Genomic DNA, 23,782 nt, shown 5'->3' on the forward strand with positions numbered 1-23,782 from the left:
CACCTGAAAATGATTCTGTATGGCTTCTGAAAGCCTTCCCCAACCCCAATTAACTCCAACAAGGCATTAAAAAGGCATAGACTCTGCATTTTTATTTGATTGACTCTTCTCTGGTCTCAACACTAAAGCTGAGCTTTACATTTTCCCCTGTAAAAATTGCTGTCCTCCCTTTCTCTTCCTGGCTGTTCACCAGCATCATTGGTATTACCAGCCAGGGAAAAACGCATTCTAGGGTTTGAATGTCTTATGCCACCTAATTAGAGATGCACGTACCTTGCATCCACAGCCCAGATGATAACGATGATTCAGTCCTTTACGCTGGGACAGAGTCAGCCGGTCCCATTTCTCATACCAGTTGCACAGGCCAGTGTAAACCTTCCCTTCATACACACGGCCTTGAAAACAGAGACACGATCACAAGTTAGCACTTAGCTCAAGCACTTTTCTCGTTTCCGGAGATTGCTAATGCTGCTTTCTTTGTATTAACTGGTTCAGGAATCTCTGGCCAGCAAGATTACAGCACTGCTCTAAGTTAGAAGTGTTGTGCCAGCTGTAAGCACCAGCAACAACATTCAGGTGAGTAATGCTGTCAAGCTCCTCTCAAAACCAGAGCAAAGTGAATTGACACCTTCACTAGAAAAAAGACTTGACAACTGCTACATCTCTGTCTCCGTGCATCCCCTCATCTCAGCAACCTGCATTTCTAAAGCTCATTCCAAAATGGACCTTCCATTTCTAGCACAGCCAAGTTGCAACCAGTTCCCTGTGACAGATGCCAGCTCAGGTATGAATTGACAGCTGTGGACTGTCATAGAGTGTGTTTGTCACAACATCACTGGGTGTAAGAGATATTTTAGGAGGGGGAGAAGGAAATCTAGAGAGCAAAATGACTCTCAGCATTAAAAAGTACTGAACATCAAAATACTGGTGGCCATCTTAACACTTGAGAAGCTGTGTATAGAGCTGTCTACACAGCTGCCCATGTCCTTAGTAGATACATGTATAGAACAGAAGAGGTTTTGATTATGAACTATGCTGTCCTTTACCTGTAATCAGGTATTGGTACTTGTTGACCTCCAGCTTGACTCCACAAAGACTCTCAGAGGCTTCTGTGTAGATGTACTGAACATGTGGCATTATCTGGAAGCCCCTGTACATCTAGAGAAAGAATAAAAATGCTTTAAGTCATATTAAGATGACAACTTTTCACTTAGATTCTTTACAATCTACATTTCTAGACTGGTGGCAAGCAATGAACTTTTAGTGTTTACAAGGGTGAAGGACTAATGGTACTAGCTGGACTCTGATGGAAGTCTCCCCACCAGATCTGCTGGAAAAGCTGAATACCCACTTGCTAACAAAACACTGCAATTCAGCACAGGGACCACTTTTCCCCGCTCACATTAGTTCCAGTGGCACTGAGTGAGCAAAGCACCAACACTCTGCCAACATCCTGAACAATTTTTCCCCTTATATAGCTCATAATTAGAGAGAAATTAAATTAGTTCAAGTTTGAAATCTTTCTCCTTCATGTGACAATTTCTTCCAAACCAAGGGATTTTTCTTTTAAACAATGACCCTATTTTCCAGTGTTGCTGCTGTAAGAGTTTCAAACCTTTGGCACTTGATTTAAGTCATCCAGCCAGACACCTCCTTCTCAAAAGCCTAGCATACACAACTCCTGTTGACCTCAGCAAGGATTTAATGTTTCTCTAACTAAATGAATGCAGCAATAGAATTCTACCCCATCTCCTAAAATTAGCCCAGTACTGATGGGCACCATAAAGAAAATATATATACATAATTTCGCTACACTCCTTCTCCTTTTTCATAATCTTTCTTACAGATCAGTTTAAATGAAATATACTGGCAGTTGAATTCTATCAGAAATTAGCACGTGTCCCGATCTGACCTGACCTTACCGCTGCCATTTAGGAAAACTCATGCCCACCTGTTAGTAGCATAATGAAGTCTGTGCATAGCAATGAAACAACCACTGCCTGTGTACATTGGACCCAATAATACATATCCTATTTTTAAAACATTGAGGATGATTTTCCTGAAAATTTCATCTTATAAATTTGGTTATCTTTTCAAAGCATTCAGTCTCTTTTTTTCCCCACTAACTGTATGAATGGCCAATATTTAAAAGCTAAAGGAAAACAGTAAGTCAGAATCACAGTTTCATAGCATTTTCCAGCCTATCCTTTTCTCTGTCAGCCTTATTGATAGAGAGCACATTCATGTTCAGTTTAACTGTAAATATTAAAGTGAGGCAAAAGAGGACAAAAAATCCCAAACTCAGAGCTACAGATCCTTGCTGCTGTGTCACCTAAACTGTGGTATTCTCTTCCAGGCTGTATTCTATTTCTTGAAGTCCCCTATTATCCCAGGGTATTTCACTATTCCCCCACCTCCTTTAAAATCAACAAACCTTTTTCTTTCTGAAAGAATGTCTGTTGATTTAACAGATTTTATGCTAGGCTCAGGTACTGCATATAAAAATGCAAAAAACTACTACTAATTCTGTATGCTGAGAGGTCGAACTATCTTCTGGGCATCCATGGAATGTCTTCCAGGTTTTTTTTCCCCCTTAGTTATATTACCCCAGTCAGCATAATCTTATAATAGTACGACAACTCAGTAATAGCACTATTGTGTACAGTAAAAGACATACTAAAGAGTTTGCATTTTCCAGCCTTCCTTCTACACCCAGCAAATATGCAAAGAAGGCATTTTTTTAAAATTAATCATACTGTATCAACAAAAGCTCACAGATTATGTTTGGAATACACCATTGTGTCCATAAGTGAGCAAAGTCTTTCAATGGATATGGAAGAACTGACCCTTGCCTAATCTCTACTCTATCCCTGCTATTTTCCTGGTATGGGATGATCTACTCAGATTTTCCAAATAGGCTCAAGAGAGCTGGAGATCTAGGTTCTGGCATGAGCATCCTGTCTGTCCTTCGATGGGTTATTTAGCCTTCAGTACACTTTTGTTCCTCATCGGTAGAGCAGCTCTGCCTTGCTTCCCAAGGGTACTGTGAGGAAAGGCACATAGAATAAAGATCATGTGTTCAGACCCCATTCCAGTGGGTGTCACACCAAGAAGCTATGATAACAGTATCTAAGCAGATAAGACTAGCTAAGGTAACAGCTGGGGCTGCCCAGTCTCTCCAGGCAGTGCATTATGTACACTGCAGAGAGCTGTATGCTGTGCATGTGCAGTACAAGTGATCTGCCCCTCAGAGTGGTAAGCTCCAAGTAGTGTTGGGCTAATTAGGTATCTGTTATAAAGTCTACACGTGCACAGGCATGCTTTGAGCCCATTCTCCCCCTTGCAGAAAGGGCTACAAGCTAGACTAATCACTCCTCTGAGAAGCTGCTCAGGCCCTTCCTACAGGACCCTTACAGTTGTCACTCCACATCTTCTGCATCATCAAGCTCAACGTGACTGTCTATAAAGTAACTAGTGATGCTGAACTGGGGTTTGGTTTTCAACTCCTGGACCTAATTTCCTGTTCACATTACCATCAGGGACACCACTGTCAGGGTTGCTGAAGAAAGCACACTCAGCCTCTCAAAAAGCACTTCAACTCACCTCTCAGTGACCTTCATCAGTGCTAGCAACTGTCACGCTAATAGACCTAGTGCTGGAGGTAGAAAGGGCCTGCCTCATCTTCTGATGACTAAGGAAAATTCACCATGACCTTGGTTCTCAGGGGAGGAAAAAGAAAACTTGGCAAGGGGGAATCTTCTACAGATGCCCTCTTTCAAAATAAATAAAACAATACCTTAGGCATTATTTTTGGATACACAAGATATCCTGGAAGTGCTATTAGGCCAGTCAGAAGAAAAGCTAGCCTTTGTCCTAACTGCTACCCTTAGAGTCCTCCTGTTGCCACAAATGTGTATTTTCAGAAGCATAATGACAGTGAACAAGGTATTAGCAAGTGTCACATGCTGATGTCTGCTCGTGCTGCTCTATTTCCAGCTGTGTCAGCATTCCCCTTAGCAGCTCCCATACTGCCTCAGAAATGCACATGCAAATTCTGTGGTGATTTCTGCTGCATGATTAACTTCACCTTGTGATACGATGTCCCTCCTTCTATCCCTCCCATGTGAGGTGACACTAGATACCAAGGTTTGGAGTCATCTTGCCTAACCTTCAGCCACCTAAAGTTTAGGTGCTTCATATGAATTAGGCATCCTGTCTAGTCAAACACCAAGAACAGGCAGCTCCAGAACAACTTAGCCCATCCTAAAATAGCTGTTTGCAACTGGTGGGCTGAATTACACTTTGGTGGTTCCTGTCTCTCTCCATAGACAATCAAGAAAGAAGGAAAGACTCATTTTAGTCTGTCTAAAATTAAACTAAATTAATCCCACCCCACTTCTTTCCTCTTGGGACTATCACATTTCACCCCACAGACTCATTTTACACATTAGTAACAAACCAAGGAAAGCCTCCTTGCTTCTGGCAGCCTGTGCAGAGTAGTCAACCAGGACTATTTGTGCACATGGGGTAGAAATATCTTATCTCCTTGGTTTTTTTGCTGTTTCCTAAAATAGGTTTGGGTCATTCTCAGAATGCACTGCAGCATCACAGAACATGCAGGGGTTAGATCGGTCCTGTGCAGATTTCTGACACATGATCTTGAAATATTCTTAAATTATTTGAGAAAGCAGTGCAGGGAGGCAGAGATTGCTTGAAAAAGCACAGGGACTTTTCAGACAACAAACTTGAACGCTAGAAAGCCTGGCACTCTTCTGTGCCTGTGGGCTGACCTTGTGCTCCAGTCCAGGCCCCAGGCTAGTTTAGTTGTGAAATTCAGCAACTAGTTCAGGAGTGTTAGTGAGAGCAAGAATCAGCCACAGCAAACTCCAAAGAACCCATGAAAGAAATACAAAGGTTGTTTGTTGCCTTTTAAGGCTCTCAATGCTTTTCACAGGCAATTCAGTACACATTGATAGACTAAATGGCTTGTTTATTTTTCATCAGCAGGTGCAGATGGGTTTATAGGTGGCCAAAAAACACTGACATGGTAGTTTTATCTTCAGAGTTGTTCCCATGCAGCTGTGCAGAGCCATAGGCCTCCTTAGTTTTCTTTTCAGCAGGAAGACAGTCAGCTTTCACTGAGGAGAGCATGGAAGAGATTTGCTGCATCATTCTGAGCTCCCCCACTGCATGGAGCTGAATCCCTCTTTATACTGAAGTCTCTAAGCTCAGCAGAAAGACAGCAGGGTTTCAAAGACGACACTCAGTTTGTTTACCACGAACTATGTCCTCCGGACATTCCAGTTCTACTGAGCACTTTGACTGCTTCAGTTTCCATCCCACCAAAGGTCACAGTTAAATGTGCAATGCAACATCTCACCAGCCCACCATCTATGTAGCAGGCAGAGAGGCAGTTTGACCAGCACATGATTTCCCCTTTAAAATCACTCTTGCTTTTGTTGGACATGTAGCTTCCTAACAAAACACTGTGGAACTGCTCCTGCAAAAAGGCAATTGTTCTCTTGTGGTCTCAGCATGAGGACATTGCAGATTACTGCAGTATCTGCTGTAAACACTCTGGCCCTGTGCTGCAGAGTACCCCAATGAAAACAGCCAGGACATTAAAGATTGATATGATGGTGTCTATTGACATTAGAGTGGCTGCTGCTCCACTCAACATGCTCACCTTGCCTGGGCTTATGCTCCTCCCCATGCCAGCAGACACACAGAAGCCTTTTGTGTTCATAGCAGGGACACTGCTGCAGGCTCCTAGGTCAGAGGAGGAATGCTCAATGCTGCTCCAGAGATCTCTGACACTGCAGCTCACTGACTGACAATGGGGCAGGCTGCATCATTAGTTAGCAGAGCATCTAGTGTTATGGTTGGTAAAGGGTAGTAAATAATTTTGGGGACTACTGTTATTCTAGATCACCACTAGAACCTGTTCACGGTCATATGTTAGACAGGAAGCACCAAACTTTTGGAACTGAGTAGGAGGTAAAGTAGGGGTCCTGGACAGACCGGGACGAAATCAGAAAAGTTGATGAATCCACTGCAGCATGTGGACGTTGAGTAGTTTTGTGGAGTAGAGTACGCTTACTGAGCTAGAACATGACAAAACTGGACAAGAACAGCTGAGGTCAGGGACAGCCATTCAGAAAAAAAAAAAAAAAAAAAAAAAAAGAGTGGCAGCATTATCTCACTGTTGCCTTTTTTTACAAATACAAGTTAATCAACATATATATTTTGTTTTGAATCTTAAAAAGAAATTTTTAAGATTAAGGAAATTAGTAAGTCCAGCACCTCATGCCCTCTTATTGAAAGTGCAAGCATTCCACTCTAGTGGAAGAGCCATGCCAGGACCAGATTTGGCTACATGCACAGTTTTGCGACAGCTTATGAAACAGGCCTTCTCCCAGATTTCGCGCTTAGCTATAAACTGCCTTATAAAGACAGTTACTGTTACAAGGCAGGCAAGTGATGTTTTTTTCTGAACTTTTGTCTAATATGTTTCAGATTTCTGCAGTCTCTGCCAAGCTTTTTCATTCCCTTTCTTTTTTTCTTTTTTTAAAGACATAAACCAGTCTTATGACTCGAATGGCATAGCCAAGAAAAACAATTTAGGGCTGATTTTCAGCATTACATAACCAGGGGTTTAATCAAAAAAACTAAGCCCAAAGCAGCAGGTTGAGTGCAGTTTGTGCAGCAAAGAATTAGAACTCTGAAGGGAGGAACTAGAGAAACCAAGCAACTGGTGTAGGAGATCTACTTCTTTTCATCTCTGAGTCAATACTGTACAGCTCTTCTGAGCTAATGATATTTGAAAGCTACAGTGTTTGGTTTAGCTTTATATAAAGACATCACTCTACAAGTTCCATTTGTTCATACATATAAAAAAAATGCCATCACTCTAACTGGTGTCACAAAGAATGCAAGGAAAGAAGAGATGATTAAGACCACTCTCCCAAGGCTGGCAGACCCCCTACCATCTTGAATTTAATGAAAGCACTGCATGGAAAAGCTTGTATCTCCACTCTAACACTGTGTATGTTGGACACAAACAGGACTCCAGTATCTAGAGAAGCCCATCTGGCATCTTTTACTACCAGAAATTTCAAAAATAAAGGAAGAATTCAGGTATTAAGCACTGTATGTCAGGAATTACCTCTTCCTGTTCCTTTCCCCCCTCCAGACAAATTTCTACCAATTGCTGGTTATCTTCCATTCTAGCTGACCCATATGAAAAGTTGAGGTGCTGTTATTTTAAGTATGCAAAGTATGTTCATTATTACATGTTAATTAGAATCATTATCATATCTACAAGCCTACATGAAATGTCTGCAAATCTACCTTCATCTGCTTGACTGTGTACCGCATAGTTCCAAATGGTCCATCTTTCATGAGCTTCTTCCCCACAACTTTAGCTCGGATCACTGTCATAAGAGAAGAAAAATACAACAAATTACAAACAACTTTACACAACATTTAGGCTAGATCCTCCATTTCAAAAAAGCCACTTAGATAAATTATTCTGTAAAATAAAACAAAACTCCAGGCCAACCTTCCTCTCAATTTATTCTAAATCTCACACACAATGAAGGCATCTAAAACGTGATGCCAAAGAAAGTATTTATTCAGAGGAAAGCCAGCTCTGTGTGAAGAGGAAGAACAAGCATTATTTATGTTGAAATCTCACTGAAATCTGCAAAGCAGACTATAGCTGGGACCAAGACATGTTAAAATCTTTGCACCAAGCCACTGGGATGAAGTTTGTATTTAATGTCTTAGCTCTCAACATACAGAATGATGTTCAACAAAATACTACTTTTGAATTGTTCTTTGGGTGCCCAATGCAGCTTCTGTTTCCCAATAACCACAACAATACAGAACAGTGCACTGGAATATCCTGTATCTGGGGATTTCACTAATAGCTGCCATCTTTCTGATACCATAAAACTCCCAGCAAATGGCTCCCTTGAACAAATGGCTACTGTGCAAAAACAGATTGTTCAGCAACCATCAAGTCCACAGTGAAAGCTGCCAGGCCAGCTAGAAGCCAGCTGGAAGACCAACTAAAGCTGACCCATCAGACCTTACGTACACTGCACTTCATTTCTTCATGGATACTAAGAGGCAGTGTGTGTGCATGCGTGCACGTAGCATCCAGCCTGACACAGATACCTCCACTGTACCACAGACACACCACAGCAATGCCAACTGAGCCCAAGCCACTACAGATAAGGATTCTGAGGTCCCTCAGATCTAGTGGGTAGCTTACAGTCTGTGCTTAATGAAGAGTTCTCCTGCTCCTCTATTTTTAGGGCATTCCACAAAAAATCCTACCATTCCTCTTTGAAAAAGTTCTGCAATCACCCGCTCATCTCAGTAAAGGAGCAAAGCTTAGTGACAGGATAGGCATTACTCAGATAAATGAACAGAACAATCATATCACATTATACAATCACCAGAACTGGCTTAATTTTTGCAAGAGCTGCAGAAAACAAGACTGGAGAAGACCAATCCTGGAAAGAACAAGGATCACTGTTAGAAAACCCTGTACCCCAGACGCCACTTACACAAACAACAGGGCAAAAAAAATAAAAGAAGGAACTCAAAATTCCATCAATCAAGAGAAGCATAAAAACTACAATACAACTGTGCAAATCTTACCTAAAATCTTATTTGTCAAGCTTCTCATTACAAGGGCTACGTAAATTATTCCAGTAGAATAATCCAAAGAATGCAACATAGTCAAAACACAATTGACAATGTATAGTTATACATAAATCCCCCAGAAACCCCTTTTTGTGGAAGAGGAGATATCAGCTACTTTTGCATAAAGCTTACATCGGTACACTATTGCAAACAACGCACCTCTGCTAAATATATGGGCCAATGGTTCCAGACTACTAAAAACCAGTAACTAAAACAGACCACAAACATCATTTCCTCTGAGCCTACAAAGGTCCTGATTGTAGCTCCCTGCACAGGACAGAGGTACTGCTTTCACAGCAATCTTTTGCAGTATTTCATCTGTTCTGCTGAATGTATCATATTAATACATCACAGAAAACCATTAATTAAAAAGTAGGAAGGCACAGAAGGGAGACAAAGAGGTGGAGGTACTCCTTTGCAAGCAGGAAAACCAATGAGTTATTATTTGCATTATGGCACTATCTGAAAGCAGCAACAAAGTTCAGGGATCTATTTTGCTAGGTATATAGGACATTAAACAAGCACCTTGTTGCTTCTTAGTTCATTTAGGTTTCAAACAGTTGTAGAAGCCCACCAGAAGAAACAGGAAGAAGAGGAGGCTAAATTTTTGTTCACTACCTAGCCCAAACTAATGAGGCAAAAAGCTTGCCCCAGAATAATCTGAAGAACACATTTAAAGGAAGAGATAGGTCTGGTTATACACACCAGTTCCTGGAACCTGTTCCCTGAAGATGGTGTGAAGACAAACTCATTCTGCTCTGATTTATATCCTGTGCTTCAGCCAGACTTGTCAAATAAATTTTAAACTAGGTAAGATAGTCCTGCCGGCTTTGATTCAAAGGACCAACAAAACTTTCATTGATGCTAAAACTTAATTCTTAGAGGTTTTTTTCAAACTTCTATTGTCCAATGGCATTAAAAGCTAGTACAATTTTATTGATTCTTCTATTCAACAAGTTGTTCAGACTTCAATTTACTTTCTTCTTAAAAATTTAGTAGCTATATTGAAGCATGTCTTTGAGGACTGCAAATATCTTTAAAGAACTAGATTCTTCCATTTGTTGCCCCCAACCATCACAACTGCCAGTGAAGCTACAAAAACCAGACTTCCTAAGGTCAATGAGAAAGAACGCAATTTATTTAAGGTTTTGGGAATTCTAGGGCACTTCACTAATGCTGGAGTCTATAGCAAAGGGTGTCAAAAGTCTTATCTTCATCTACTGCATACCTGATATACTGAAAATTAAAAACCTGCTGTTTGCCCAAACACATCTGAAATCAGCAATGAAATCTTATATCTTATTGACAATGAGAGGAAATATACAAAAAGGAAATACTGCAAAACACTAGGGTTTCCAAAACAGAACGCACTTAGCATAAAAGATGACAGGCACACTCCCAATTGCTGACAAAATATCTAAAATCCATTTTCTTCATGTACTTCACTGCTAGCTTGGCAGCACTTTAACTTCTACTTAGAATAGCACAGCCATCTCAGAAAGAAACCAGCTTTGATTTACAGACCAATCAACAGCTTTGTAAGAGGACCAAAAATTAAAAATGTGTATCTATACTAGCATGTAACAGCATCCCAATTTCAACTAACGCTACCCTTGCTAACAGGTGGAAGGATCTGTATTTTTGTATTATTGTTCCCCCAGTAAAGTTAGAGAACAACCGTCCTAGCAAATACACCTAGTAAAAACCATGAGAAACCTTAGTGTGGACTGCCACTTCAAGCCTTTTGTAAATGGGTCAAGACCTCTGTATCCCAGAGAAGTTGCCTTTATCACCCAAATGGTAACTTTTCTAGGTAAGTTCCCTCCTTTACCAAAAAGCTAGGAATGAACAAAGAACCCACCCTGCCTCATTTTTCCCATATTAAAGGAAAAGTCAAGCTGTTTGCCAAGGAGCAGAGGATTCTCCAACTTAAATCTACCCCCTGTATTTTGTGAGTCTAAATTCCCACCCCCTGAGGATTAGATGCAGCTGGGTAAGGAGAGAAATACTGGATGGACAGGACCGCTCAAAGGTTGCTCTTGCATGTCGAGCTTCATCATCCTAAGCTTCCACGCATGACAGCCACTTGTTAATCTGTCCAGAACAGAGCTCCAAGCCGCAGATCTGCAGCCCCATGTTCCCCAGTTCCTATTTTTGCTCCTTCACACCACTGCTCGTCAGTTATACAGCTGGACCACTCTTTACACCTGGTCAGAAGATAAAGAACATTCTTCCTAACTGAGCAGGGGACATGCATACTTGCCAAAGAAATTTTTCATCCTCTGCAAATTATCAGAAATTTACAGTATTTCTGCAGCAAATTCAGTCCATGTTATGTTAACGAAGTCAACTGTTTACTTCCAGGGACTGCTTGAGCAGAATGAGGCAAAAGGTGCTGTGACTGCACCCCTGAACTCCTTCCTTCTCCCTGAAGCTCTATTACAGTCCTGCTATTACTGATGGGAAACTTTATCCCACACAAGTGGTCACCAAAATAGCTGCATATTTTTAAACCACAATTCCTTTCAAGTACTGCCTATGAAAATACTCTGAGATTAATGTTTCTCAGTACTTTGGGGTTTCAGGTCGGGTCACTTTGTGGGACCGGAGCAGTTGGCAAGGTCTCATGAGTGATTTGTAATTATTTATGAAAAGTTAAATTAGATGAGGATATAAATGTTGGTAAGATAAGCACGGCAGCCATACCATGATTCAAAGAGGAGAAGACATATGTGCTGCTTGTCAGCATTTGACATGATTAAAAAAAATGAGGGAGGCAGAGAGAAAGAAAACAAGATATTTAACTGATATTCTAAAAAAAATTAAGAAAATAACAACCTGGTGTGTTTGAGGATTCAAGAAATACATCTAACAATGTATCATAAATTATTAATGTATTTATCTATTTTCCCCTGCTTTTTTTTTAAATGTAAACTAGCTTACTGCTTAGGAAAACAGAGATGGCTCAGATTTGCCACAGGACTAGTATAGTGAAAGCAGCTAATTGTATTTCACTGGCATCTCTAGGGTGGTACAAACTGTCTGCATGTGCATGTATACACAGAAATACATACAAAAATCATGTCTTTTCCAAATGTCACTGGATGGGGTCTTATAAAGGCAAACAAATTGGAATGGGCATAGGAGGAGAAGGCCTTATATGCCATTTATTTGCCCAAGTGCACACATATCTAATGCAAGTGCTCCTGAACTTTATCCCTTACTCTGTGGCCATTTTCTCAAGGATTCATAGAAAGAATAGGCCTAAAGCAGAAGGGGACACTGGCTTTACAGCTGAGATAGCAGAAGGCATTCTTTCCATGAGGCAAGGAGTAGACAAACAGGCAACGACGATGCAAGGGAAGTGGACATGTGAGATTAAGACAAGCATTTGCCAAGCTGAGGAAACAACGTGGTGAAAAGACTTGTAATTACCAAGTCATTTCAGCCAGGCACAAACTAGTTATTACATGTATAGTAGCTCTTTTCCCCAACTGAAAAGCAAAGGCATCAACTGTCGTAGTTTAATCCAGCCTGTGTCCTCTATCGGGGCCAGCCACTAGATGGTGGCACTATCACAAATCTCACCTTCCATTAACGAGAGGGCAGTGGCACAGGCACAAGCTAACACCACGAATCCCAGTTGCATGCCCAACTGCACCATGAGAACCAGATGCTTTCATGCAAGTGGGCTGGTTGTCATCCATAAACAGCATTTTAAGTGGAGGTATACACCCTTTAGAGACCAGGATTTGCTCCAAACCCATTTCCCTTGTGATCAATTATCATTAATGGCTCAGGAGAGTAACAAATGCTATACTTCCCATTATTGTTTCAAGGATTTATTTTATTGGTGTGCAATATGAGTATTTTTAAGTGAGAGATTTGGCTAACATGCATGCTCGCTACATTTAAGTGAAGTATGTGGAGGTTTCATGTTGTTTACTAATGGAGACACAGGGGACAAGTTATTCTCCCAGTCCATTCTTTGACATCCAAATAGTGGCAAAATAAAATATATGGGGAGCAGCAAGATGACCAGGACGCTGAAGAAAGGCTCCTTCTATTCCAAGGCCACTGCCTACACCAGGAACTGGACAGCAAAAACAACCCCCAGCAGAATGGTGCACTTGGAAATGCTGCCTTAACATTAGACACAGAGCATGCCAAGGAGGATGGTTGCCATTTTATTAATCCAAAGACTATCAAGGGCTCACTTCCAAGAGCAATTTACTGAGAACTTTTTATCAACTTTACTAGTAGCTCTCTCATTCAGCCTGTTTCACAAAACCTCCTTACTGTGCTGGTACATGCTGGAGGGCTCACATTATGCAGGGCTAAGGCAGCTGGTATGTTTAAGACTCCTGAGCATACATAGCACACTGCTGAGGTATTAGTTAATTCTGGAATTTATGGGGGTGTCTCCTAACCTGGTCAAGGCAGGAGGTTTTTACACACAGATTTTCTAGCATTGGTGCTGATGGTGCTGCTAAAAAGACTGAATTGCTGCGTCTGTCTTGCTCACTCTCTCTCATGAGCTGCATTCCTTTTCCCACTCCCCTGGCTGATCTGTTAGCAATTATTACCAACGCCCTTGGCTTCCCTAGAAATAGAGGACCATAACTACAAGTGGATTGTGTCCTTTGGAATGGAAGTCTGGCCCAGCTATATGCAGCCTCTTGGGAAGCTCTATTAAATTGCCTGGTGGCTGTAGGCTTGTATCAGCAAGTGGGTGGGGCCTACTTTGAAAGGGGGACAAAGAAAGCAGCCTCTCACTCATTTCTCCCCTTCCACAGCAAAGCAGAACAAAGAGGGAAATGCTGATGACAGCAGCAGATTCATGAAGAGAGAAAAAAATAGATATAAGTCCCCAGTCTGTTTGATGATCTGTCTGTACTGAAAGTCACCTCCTCCTACATAACCAAGAGAGAATTCTTTTACAAATTAGAGTATTGAATTTGAAGGCTTCTTGCAAAGCGTGAGAAGGCTGAAAAAACACAATAGCAGAGCTTCCTCTTGCCTTGTTCCATCATGCATCCTCCAACCAAAGCCACAAGAGCAAAGCAAACCTCTTTTGCTTTGCTTTGGAAGAAACCAAATCCAGCTGTGCTGGTACACAGCATCACCAAAGAACCTCATCAAGAAAGCAAAAAGAGGTAGTGAAGTAAGAGGTTCACTGCTGGCTGCCTTCCTCTCATACCCCTCACCAACACACCAGCTCCCATTACTGGCAGTCCAGATCTTGACCTCTTGCCTTTTCAAAGTGCTCTGAGGAACACTGACTAAGAAAGAGCACCTTCTTGACACCAATCACCTCCACCAGTCAGTTGCCACATAAATATCACATTGGAAAGGACTTGCGCTTACTTCAGCAAGCATGTTGGAACATTTTGACTAACAATAAAAGTCTAAATAAAACCAGGAAGGCAAGACAACCAGGTATCTTTCCTTCCCATTTTCTAACCAGAACTATCACATTTAGTTTTGGCCTTTGTTTTACAGATCCAAAAAACCTTCCCTGTCTGTGGCATAGCAAGGCTGTTTGAAGGCCACCCAAAAAAGTGGAAAGTAATTAAATGGCTTCACGCAGGCCCAAGCTGTCTATAAAAACTGATCACAAGTGCACTTGCTAAGTATTAACCAGGTTTCCCATCCCTGCAGATTTCCTTGCCACAGAGTCTGTGCAACACACTCTACTGCTTTATTTCCAACACTGCAAAATAAGGAGCGATACAACTCTTTCATACCAAACTATGATTGCATCAGACCTCACATCACTTCAAAAGCTATAAACCACTCTAGGAAGGGCTTTACTTGGGAGAAAGTTAATCCTCTCAACAGACCACAAATTAAAGACGCAAGGTTGCATAAAAAAAGCAGAACTTGGCTTGTGCTTGGCATTTCACCTATAGCTTATTAACTGGATACAATTTTTCTGATGGCAGCAGTAGCAAGCATTTTTCTCCCTCCCTATATGGTACATCTCACCCCACAGAAGCCCAAGTTCCCTTTGAAATACATTAGAATCAGAGAGAAAGAAGAGATCTCTGTTAGATAAGAAACTGCAAATTCTCTTCTACACATTTCATTCAGGTTCCTATATGCAATTTGGTTGAAGACTCTTCAGCTGCCCAGCACTGCTCCTGCATCTAAGTCCTGATGTTAGCTCCCTTGCTTTTCCCATCATACATAGATAGTCTGTTGGGAGGATGGAGGAGAGGCTGCAAGGATTAGGAAGAAAGGAGGAATCTAAAATGCATTTATATCTTTTACAATATAAATAGAATCTTTTAGATCAATGTGTAGATGGTACATTTCATGCCAAGGGAAACTAAGCTTCAGGAAATACCTTGTGGCTAAAGGAACTAAAAAAGAAAAAAAGACTATGTCTGTTGTTACTAGCTATTAGTAACTAAACTCAGGGAAGACAGGTAGGCCAAGAGATTAGCTAGAACAGGTACAGAGTGAGTTGAGTCACAGGAGTTAACATGCATCACTGTCCTGGTTTAGCCAGGATAGGGTTAAGTTTCCCCAGCAGTAGGGGGGAAGCGCTAGCTGGGTTATTCATACACCATGCCGAAGTCACATCCTGGCGAAGCAGGACAGTCAGTTACCACGTGTACTGTGGGATATGCTCTGTTCTCACTGCTGTATTGGTAGATATTTTGCTCTGTTCATTGTTATCACTGTTATTCTTATTGTTGTTGTTTGTTGTGTTGCTGTTGCACTGTTGTATTAAACCTCTCCTTATCTCAGCCTGGGGCTTTGTATTTCACTCCCTTTGTGGGGGAGGGGCAGCGGCCTTGTGGTCTCAGACCCCGGCAGGGACTAAACCACCACAATCACTAAGTTAGTCTCACAGCTTGCAACAACAAAACAAACGTAGGTTTGCTACAGATGTAAGCAGAGACACTGGAGACTATATAATGAGCGTGCCTACAGCTTTGCAAAACCTCTTTCCACCTAAATATTTTTTAACTAGTTACTGAAAGCTGAATTCAGGCTAGAGGCAAAAGGCAAGAGGCAGGCAAGTAACAGAGTAAAGGAAGGAAATGTGATGCAAGTGTAGTGAGGGGAAGGGAGTGCCTCATGAACAGAGAGCACAGTAGAGAGGCACCTTGCATCTCTCTCCAAGGGATGTTTCCAGCAGAGTGCATTTTGCCTCATTTTATGCCACTGACAACTGCCAAAGAACGAACTGCTTTCAGCCAAGGTTAGCAGTGTTGGAAAGATGGTTGTCAAAACCAACACACAAAAGCACTTCCAAAGCCAGTTTACAACAGTGGATAAAAATAACAAGCATATGACTCAAAGCTGGTCAGGCGATGCTCAGCTCAAAACACCTTTTCCATTTTATTTTGGTCTACATAAGATTTGTACAAAAAGATTTAACTCAGTCCTCGCTTCCAGATCAAGTACTTTCTAGACACAGTACATACAGGATGTCCCCTCAGCCAGGCTGAGACAGACAAGGCTCTGGTTTCTCATAGCTCTTTGGAATTGTTCGAAGGAGCCACAGGTCTAAGCATTCCACTCAGAGAATATGTCAGAGCTGAAGTGAGACCAATTAGGGACAAATGGAAACCATATGCGATTTTAATGAAACAAGGAGCTGGTGCACATGACTTACTGCTGCAAGAGCATTTACTGCCTGAAAGGAATGTGCATCTGGCATTGATTGTTTCCCAACCCATCAAGTGAGCAGTAACATGGAAAGCAAATTGGAGCATTTGATGAGAGATGAATTGCCTAAATAAGTACAGTTAGGGGAGCAGCCTCTGCAAGGAGAAAACATGTCATTTGCCTGTGATTTAGTGATACAGCTGCAAGTGAGGCTGATCTTCCATTTCCACAGCTCATGATAATAAACTACAAGAACGAGTGCTAAAGTGGTTAGAATGGATTGAGTGGTATTTTAAAGAACTTACTACAATCACAGAAATCCCATTCTGATTCACATGGAGCGCACCTTTACTCCCTTGAGGTCATGGGCACTGATCCTAAGCAAGGGTAATATACAGTCCTCAAATGCAATGTCTGTTACTGCAAGTATTCAAATGACGATGTTTTTACATTTACATCAAAATGTTTACACGATGAGGAGATCTGAGGCTGAAGAGGCTGTGCAGATGCACTCTTTTGTTCCATTTTTTCTTTTTTACTGCAAATTTCCCAGGCAGTTTCAGTTCTGCTGAGAAAGTCCCTAGCCTGCAAAGGTGTAGGTAAGTTGCTCTACTAGGATATGGTCATTCCTTCTGCAAGCTCTTGTGTTGCAGCTTGGTATCTGGTTCTCAGAAAAAAACCACTGTCTTCACCAAGCAGCCAAGAGACTGCTCACATACATCACAAGAGGAAGCAGGGAAAGATGCTCTGATCCAGAACTCAACCACATACATATACACACAGTGAATGTCCAGGGCTTGAACCTGGTAGATGATACTTTGCATTTTCATGTTAATAGGGAGACATCTGCAAAAGCAGATACATAGAACTGGCATGTCTTTGCTCCTTAGTGCTAGATTGCCTCTGTGGAATATCCAGAGTTAACAAGTGTAATAAATCACTGTAATTTTCAAGGAGGCAATAGAAAATTCTTGAGCCAAATCTGCCTATTTATTAGTCTTCCTTAACCCACTGTGCAATCCGTGAACACACTGGGAGCTCACATCCAAATGGTCCAACAGGAGGAGGAGGAGAAGGAAGGAGAATCCTGCTGAAGATAACATCTGAAAGCAGTTTTCTTCTGCAGATTAGAAATAGGGCAGCTCTGACAGCCCATGTAAACGTTTCAAAGCAGGGAGTATCAAAAGCCACAGGCCTGGACACTCCCTGCTTCAGCAACTTACTTCAGAGGACTCTCCTTGCTTCAGCACCTTGCCCAGCTGGGACGGGTGCCAGCATTCTGTGAAGAGGCTGCACTCCCCTGATCACATGGTTTACACTCAATTTTGCACGTAGGAGCTGGAGACGAAGAACTGTTTGGGAACATGTATAGATTTCAACGGCACTGGGTGGGCCTGCAAGTTCCTTCCTGCATTAGAAAACTTGCATTAAACTGATAGGCTAAGCAGCTGTCCACACCAAAGAGGTATACATATTTAACCAGGTCAGGCCTATATGCACTGCTCTGCTGTTCCTATTTGCACTGGACCTGACAGAACCTAGTATTAGGCCTGCCAGACCCTGGAATTAAACCTGCATTCAATCAATTTCTCCTGTGAGGAGCCAGCACCTTTGCCCACCATTCCTGAGCCATTATAAATTGTTCAGAAGCTGACAGCCTCTGCAGGCTGTTCACATACACTAGACATGACACAGTTCTGGTTTATCATAATGCTTAAGGAATTTACTAATTTCCCATTTTATTAATGTCTGTTATGCAACCACAGTCATTAATACTACACAGCTGAGCTTAGCTACATGAAGAATTTACCCTGGAGTCGAAGCACCATGTAAAGACTTAGGTGTAACACTCAGATTCTGATTCAGTGTTCGCTAAAGCAAGTGGAAAACCTCATGTACCACAATTCCCAGTCAGACTACAGGTCAATGTCAGGAGAGTATCAGGGTAAACCTCACAGTGACCAATTTGCCCACCTACCCAGAACCTTCCAGGATCCCATGTAGTGCCCTGTCCTAACAGTGTTCCAAAACATCATCCTTCATTTTGGACCTTCAAAGGGATATTGAAGGCCAGACGAACTCAGTGTGGATTTGTTGTGGAAGTAAGGTAAAATAAGGGAGAGTGATATGAGACATCTAATGAAAGAAGTAATGAATGATATGTTGTGGTTTAACCTGGCAGGCAGCTAAACATCACACAGCTGCTTGCTCACTTTCCCCCCCCTCAGTGGGATGGGGGAGAGACTTGGTTAAAAAAAAAAGTAAAATTTGTGGGTTGAGATAAAGGCAGTTTAATAGGACAGAAAAGGAAGGGAAAAAAATAATAAAAGAAATAGAATATACAAAACAAGTGATGCACAATGCAGTTGCTCACCACCCACTGACCAATGCCTGGCCAGTTTCCAAGCAATGGCCCACAGCCAGCTTTTCCCCTAGTTTATATACCGAGCATGACATCATATGGTATGGAATATCCCTTTGGCCAGTTTGGGTCAGCTGTCCTGGCTGTGTCTCCTCCCAGATTCTTGCACATCCCAGCCTACTTGCTGGTGGGATGGTGCAAGAAGCTGAAAAGTCCTTGACTTAGTGTAAACACTGCTTAGCAACAACTAAAATATCAGTGTGTTATCAACATGCTCATCCTAAATCCAAAAGACAGCACTATACCAGCTACTAGGAAGAAAATTAACTTTATCCCAGCCGAAACTAGGACATGAAAAGACCTGGAAGTCTAAGAACATCTATAAGCAACAACTCTTTTCTTGAGAAACTGAAATACTGCACACTGTACATCCTCTGGCTCTGAAGACATGTGCAATGACACAGACCGCTGACAGCAGAAAGGGTAGGCAGACACTGGCCAGTTACTTTTGTTCTTCAAACAATTTTCTCAAACTCCCTGACTGTCCTACTGACAGACTGGCCAAAGTTGTTCCACAGAAACTGCAGTGGAGAGAGAAACAGTATAACCAACTTGTTATTAACCAAACTACCTTCAAACTTTTCATCAAAATTTCATGTTCATGAACAGCCCAATAGGCCATAATCAGAACAGATTTCCAGAAGTTGTGTGTCATTACTTGGATACTCATATGTATCCTGGTGCTCCCAATGAAATATTAATGAGATATGACTCTTAGCTATACTTCTATAAGCACAGAGAACACACTGAATTGTTAGTAAGTGCCTGTCTACCACCAATTGTTGACTTTTTTGCACAACAGATATTTATACAAATCCAAGATTAACCCGTACTGTTTTATTCTTAGTCAGTATTGCTAATTAGTGGGTTTTAATATGGAAATTCAAGTCTCATCATATGAATCTGATGGAGATTTACTTAAAGGGAACCTACCAGTCAGCTCATCTATGCTACGGGAGTTTGAGAGCTCTGTAAAGTACTCTTACCAAAAACTTTCATAAATTCCAATTTGGGGGAGGTAAGCCTACATTCTGGTATTGTTTCTTAGTTGTCCTTGTAACTTTTTAGAAAAAACCCAAAAGTTCACACAATATAGTTGTATAGTCATTTCACAGCCACCCTGGCACAGTGATTGCTATTTCTGAATACTCTAAGACCCATTAACTGTTTGGGAGGCAGAAGTTCTCTGGACGCTGCACTGCTAAATGTTTACAGATAAGGGTAATCATTTCCAGGGTATACACTGAGCCTGACTGCTTCCTGACTGTCTAGGTCTCCTGAGACACGGCTGTAACAGGGCTATTTTGGCAAAGTAATGAACGTCCCAAGAGCCAGTTTTTCAGGGCTCCAGTTAAGTTTGCACCTGGAACACAGGTGTAAGCACGTTTAAACATTGACAGGGAGGGAACTAACAGAAACACAAGGGGAAATACCTCGTCTCAGTCCACTGGCAGCAGCACAACCACAAACTTGTTTGTTCATTAATGCAGCAGACCCAAGGAGAATTGTCAAGGACTGCAGCAAGCAAAAGGTACATAGATTTGAGTTTTAAAGGGAATTCTCAGCATTCAGAAAAAGCTAACTGTAAATCCCAGAGGACTAATGAATGGGAATCTCTCCCAGCCTGAGAGGTAAGGTGTAACCTGATCAAGATCAGCACTTCCAGAAGGGGAGGCTGTTACTGTTAAACCATCAGGGATAGGATTGGTAGAAACATTTCTGGAAATTACTTTTCCTATCAGGAAACGGGGTTTTACTTGAAGTCACAAATTTCTAAGGAAAGCATCAACTACCCATCAAAACATTAGATTCAGATGCATCAGAATCACTTTTTCCAGAAAACTCCATGCTGAAGACTGATATTTTCATTTTCCCTCACATTTCAGATTGAATAAATTTCCACCTTTTCAAAATTCTCTATGGAACAGAAATTCTGACCCTCTCCAGGAAGTTTCTAGAATCCTCTTTCACTGTATAAATCAGAGGCAACAACAAGCTCTAATGACAGAAGCAAGAATAAACTCCATTTTTCCCCTCATTTTTCAGAAGCAGCAAGTAAATTCAAATGAATGAGAGCTGCAGGTGCTGAGAACTGGCATAATTTCAAAAAGTAAGCCATTATCCCCTATGATCTCAAAGAGTATCTAAACTAAAATAAGCATTCAACATCAGAGATCAGTCCTTTAATTCACTGTGCCAATAAAAGTCTGTCAACACTGCAGACTGTAAATGAACATAGACATACTAGAGCTATCTTTAAAAAGTGACTTAGGATACCACAAACACACTACTTTAACTTGTTCCTCAAGTAAAACATTGGCCAGAGTGCTTGGACTTTGAGACTGCAGGCATGTCAGCAAGTCAACTCTGTGACAAATGCCCTCCTACTCTCTTTTTCCTTTCTAACCATTTCCAACATTTTGAAGCAAGTATTGTTTGATTGCAGGCTGCTTTCTTCAACTGCCTGTTGAAGCCAATGGGAATCCTTCCCCTGATTTTAGCTGGAGCAGGATCAGGCCCTAAATAAGTAGTGGTGGAATCCCTAGACTTATGAACTGAACAGCTGTCTCTGCCTTTCCAAAGGAAAAAAGGGAAAGTTATTCCTGCAGCTGTTTTCCCCTAAGTGCCTTCACTCCAAACTGTAACAGGACTGGAGTGAAGGGGAAAAGGTGGAATTTTAATAACCCGTTAAAAAGGAGTATGGGCCATTGTGCAGCAGCTCTTTCAGTTCTATTAAAGCAGGGTCACTGCTGCCAGGCTCAGACAGCCATAAGGGCACGGGAAAAGTCATCTTCTTGTTTTCACATCTCATTCACAGAATGGAGAACGAGGGGGAGGAAAGAATCAGCTTTTGGGATAATTAGCACCATGAACAGACAGCTGCATTGTCATTAAAAGTTCAAGAAGTCATCAGGGTCATCACTGAACTGGAAGATGTACACACACACGAGGCACACATCTAAGCCTGGATTTTTAGCAGCCTTGCTGGGCTTCGATTTTCCACTAGCCCAAGGGTAACACTTTGAGTCAAGAGCACTGAACTGTTGTAGCTCTGAGGAGAAGCAGAAGCATAGAAGTACTCCCTCCGAATAGCAGCTGTTCATACCCTTGGAACTGCTTAATTTCACACTTAATATACCAACGAAGACTAGTTACACGTCTTCTTTCCCCTGAAAAAAGATCAGAGGTGTGGCTTACCAATGTATAGTTTCATGTTCGCTTCTAATATTCTGTGGGACAAGTGAAACCCCAGTCAACAAAACCAGGCTACTGGGTGCACACTGTTTCCTGCCACAAGCAAGGAAGCTGATGAAGTGCAAGTGTGTATTAGCAAATCCAGAAATGAGCATGTATGAATAATAATGAAAAGATAAAAGCTCTAAAATGACAAGAACTGCTATTAATAAGGTTTGGAGCAGTGCTAGCCTCAGAGTCAGAAGTTGGCTTAAAAACAAAACCAACAAATTATCCAACTATGCAAAACAGCCACAGATTACGTTCTCATTGCTACAGTTTGCAGTAACATTTTTCAGTAAGGGATTTTAGTGAAAACCAAGACAAGTAAGGATTCCCCCTGCCACCTTCCAAACAGGGCAGGGAAGAAATACAACCTTGAATAGTTGAAGCATTACTGCTTCTACAGAAAGTAGACTGGCATTGCCTAGTCTCTCGGCTGTAGCTTTGCTGCCAATACATTCTAAAATCAAAATGGGGCTGAAATCACTATCATTATAGTGAAATCTCACCAAAAGGTAGTTTCCCTTTTCTGGGTGAAAGGAACACACATCCTGCTTGCTCTTGATGTTAAGTTGACAGGCAATAATGTAGCTAGCTCATGAGTGTATAGCTTTATTCAGTGCTTGGTCTTTGCCAAGGGAAATTACTCTGGGAATGCAGAAACAAGATTTTTTTTTTAATTTTAACGATTAACCTCTGTTGACTCCAGTATACACTGGTTGTCCACATTACCGAATTTCAGTATGTTTATGACAATACAACTGTTCCAGCAACTCTAGTGAAGACGTTCTCATGAGGAAAAAATAGAATAAAGATATATAGTCCCAAATTCAGTGGGGAAACAACATGCATCAGCATTTTGGTTGTAATTGCCCAAGTTAAGATGGCTGCTGTGAGCTCTGATGGACTTCACCAGAGAAGGAATTCCAAGTGGGCTAAGCAGCTCCTCTTAGAAAACTCCTCTGAATTATTTGTCTCCCATTCAGGACTCAGATTTTTGGAACAAAAAATGCCTTTTACATATTTTTCTATGGTGTAACCTGGTGGTGCTGCCTCAAAGCACTATCACAATAATATTTCAATAATAACTGTGGTCGATCTTTCTTTGTTGGCCCACATATATATTAAAGAATATATGCCGGAAGGAACCCTGCCATGTGCTCACTTTATAATGGCTTGATGAACAAATACAGAGCCTGCACAAAAATGTGAACCTCCAGGTGTGCCAAGACAACTGTCACCCTAGGATCCCGTTCTGTCTACTCTCCTGTCCTTCTGTTAAAAACGCAGCCTGGTCAGGATGTGTAGGCAATATTGTCAAATTCAGAAGAGGGGAGCTTTGAACAGCACAAAGGACAAAGTTTACATCAATGGCCCAAGCTGTCATACTACATAAACAACAAACAGGAAAACAGTTTCTGAGACAGGAGGGAAAGAAAGAACCAGTGCTTTCCTTTACCCTACCTCTTCCAACAGCCATTAGTACTAGAGGAAATCAGTATGAGAGAAAGGCATTCAGAAAAAAAAACATGAGATCTTGCACTGACAGGAAGGAACCTATCAGCTTGAAAAATTTCCGGTACTAGTGAAAGCCTTGTTTCCCATCCAGCCAAATACGCAGGTGCTGTCTGATTCTTTCAAGCTACACTATTTCTTCAACCAATTTAAACATGGCACTGGAATGAAGGCCAGTAAGGACCTGCTCCCCACCTTGCTTCCCGTTTTTTCAAAAGTGTGAGTCAGTTGGAAAGGACAAGTCTCCTCGGGATCAAGCTGGCAGTGCTA

General features: G+C 41.6%; 2 protein-coding genes across 6 annotated transcripts in view; one reads left to right on the forward strand and one right to left on the reverse strand.

Moving 5' to 3' along the window:
• Positions 1 to 23,782, forward strand: part of SYN3 (synapsin III) — a 251,896-nt gene that overhangs the window by 111,570 nt on the left and 116,544 nt on the right. The window lies entirely within an intron of this gene.
• Positions 1 to 23,782, reverse strand: part of TIMP3 (TIMP metallopeptidase inhibitor 3) — a 39,933-nt gene that overhangs the window by 4,919 nt on the left and 11,232 nt on the right. The window contains exons 2-4 of the mRNA XM_074871321.1: positions 7,351 to 7,433; positions 1,047 to 1,158; positions 274 to 395 (exon numbers count right to left, since the gene is read on the reverse strand). Coding sequence (XP_074727422.1) covers positions 274 to 395; positions 1,047 to 1,158; positions 7,351 to 7,433 — 317 coding nt within the window. The remainder of the gene's footprint in view (positions 1 to 273; positions 396 to 1,046; positions 1,159 to 7,350; positions 7,434 to 23,782) is intronic.

This window comes from Strix uralensis, chromosome 5 (assembly GCF_047716275.1).
Source record: "Strix uralensis isolate ZFMK-TIS-50842 chromosome 5, bStrUra1, whole genome shotgun sequence".
In the NCBI taxonomy this organism is placed as follows: Eukaryota; Metazoa; Chordata; class Aves; order Strigiformes; family Strigidae; genus Strix; species Strix uralensis.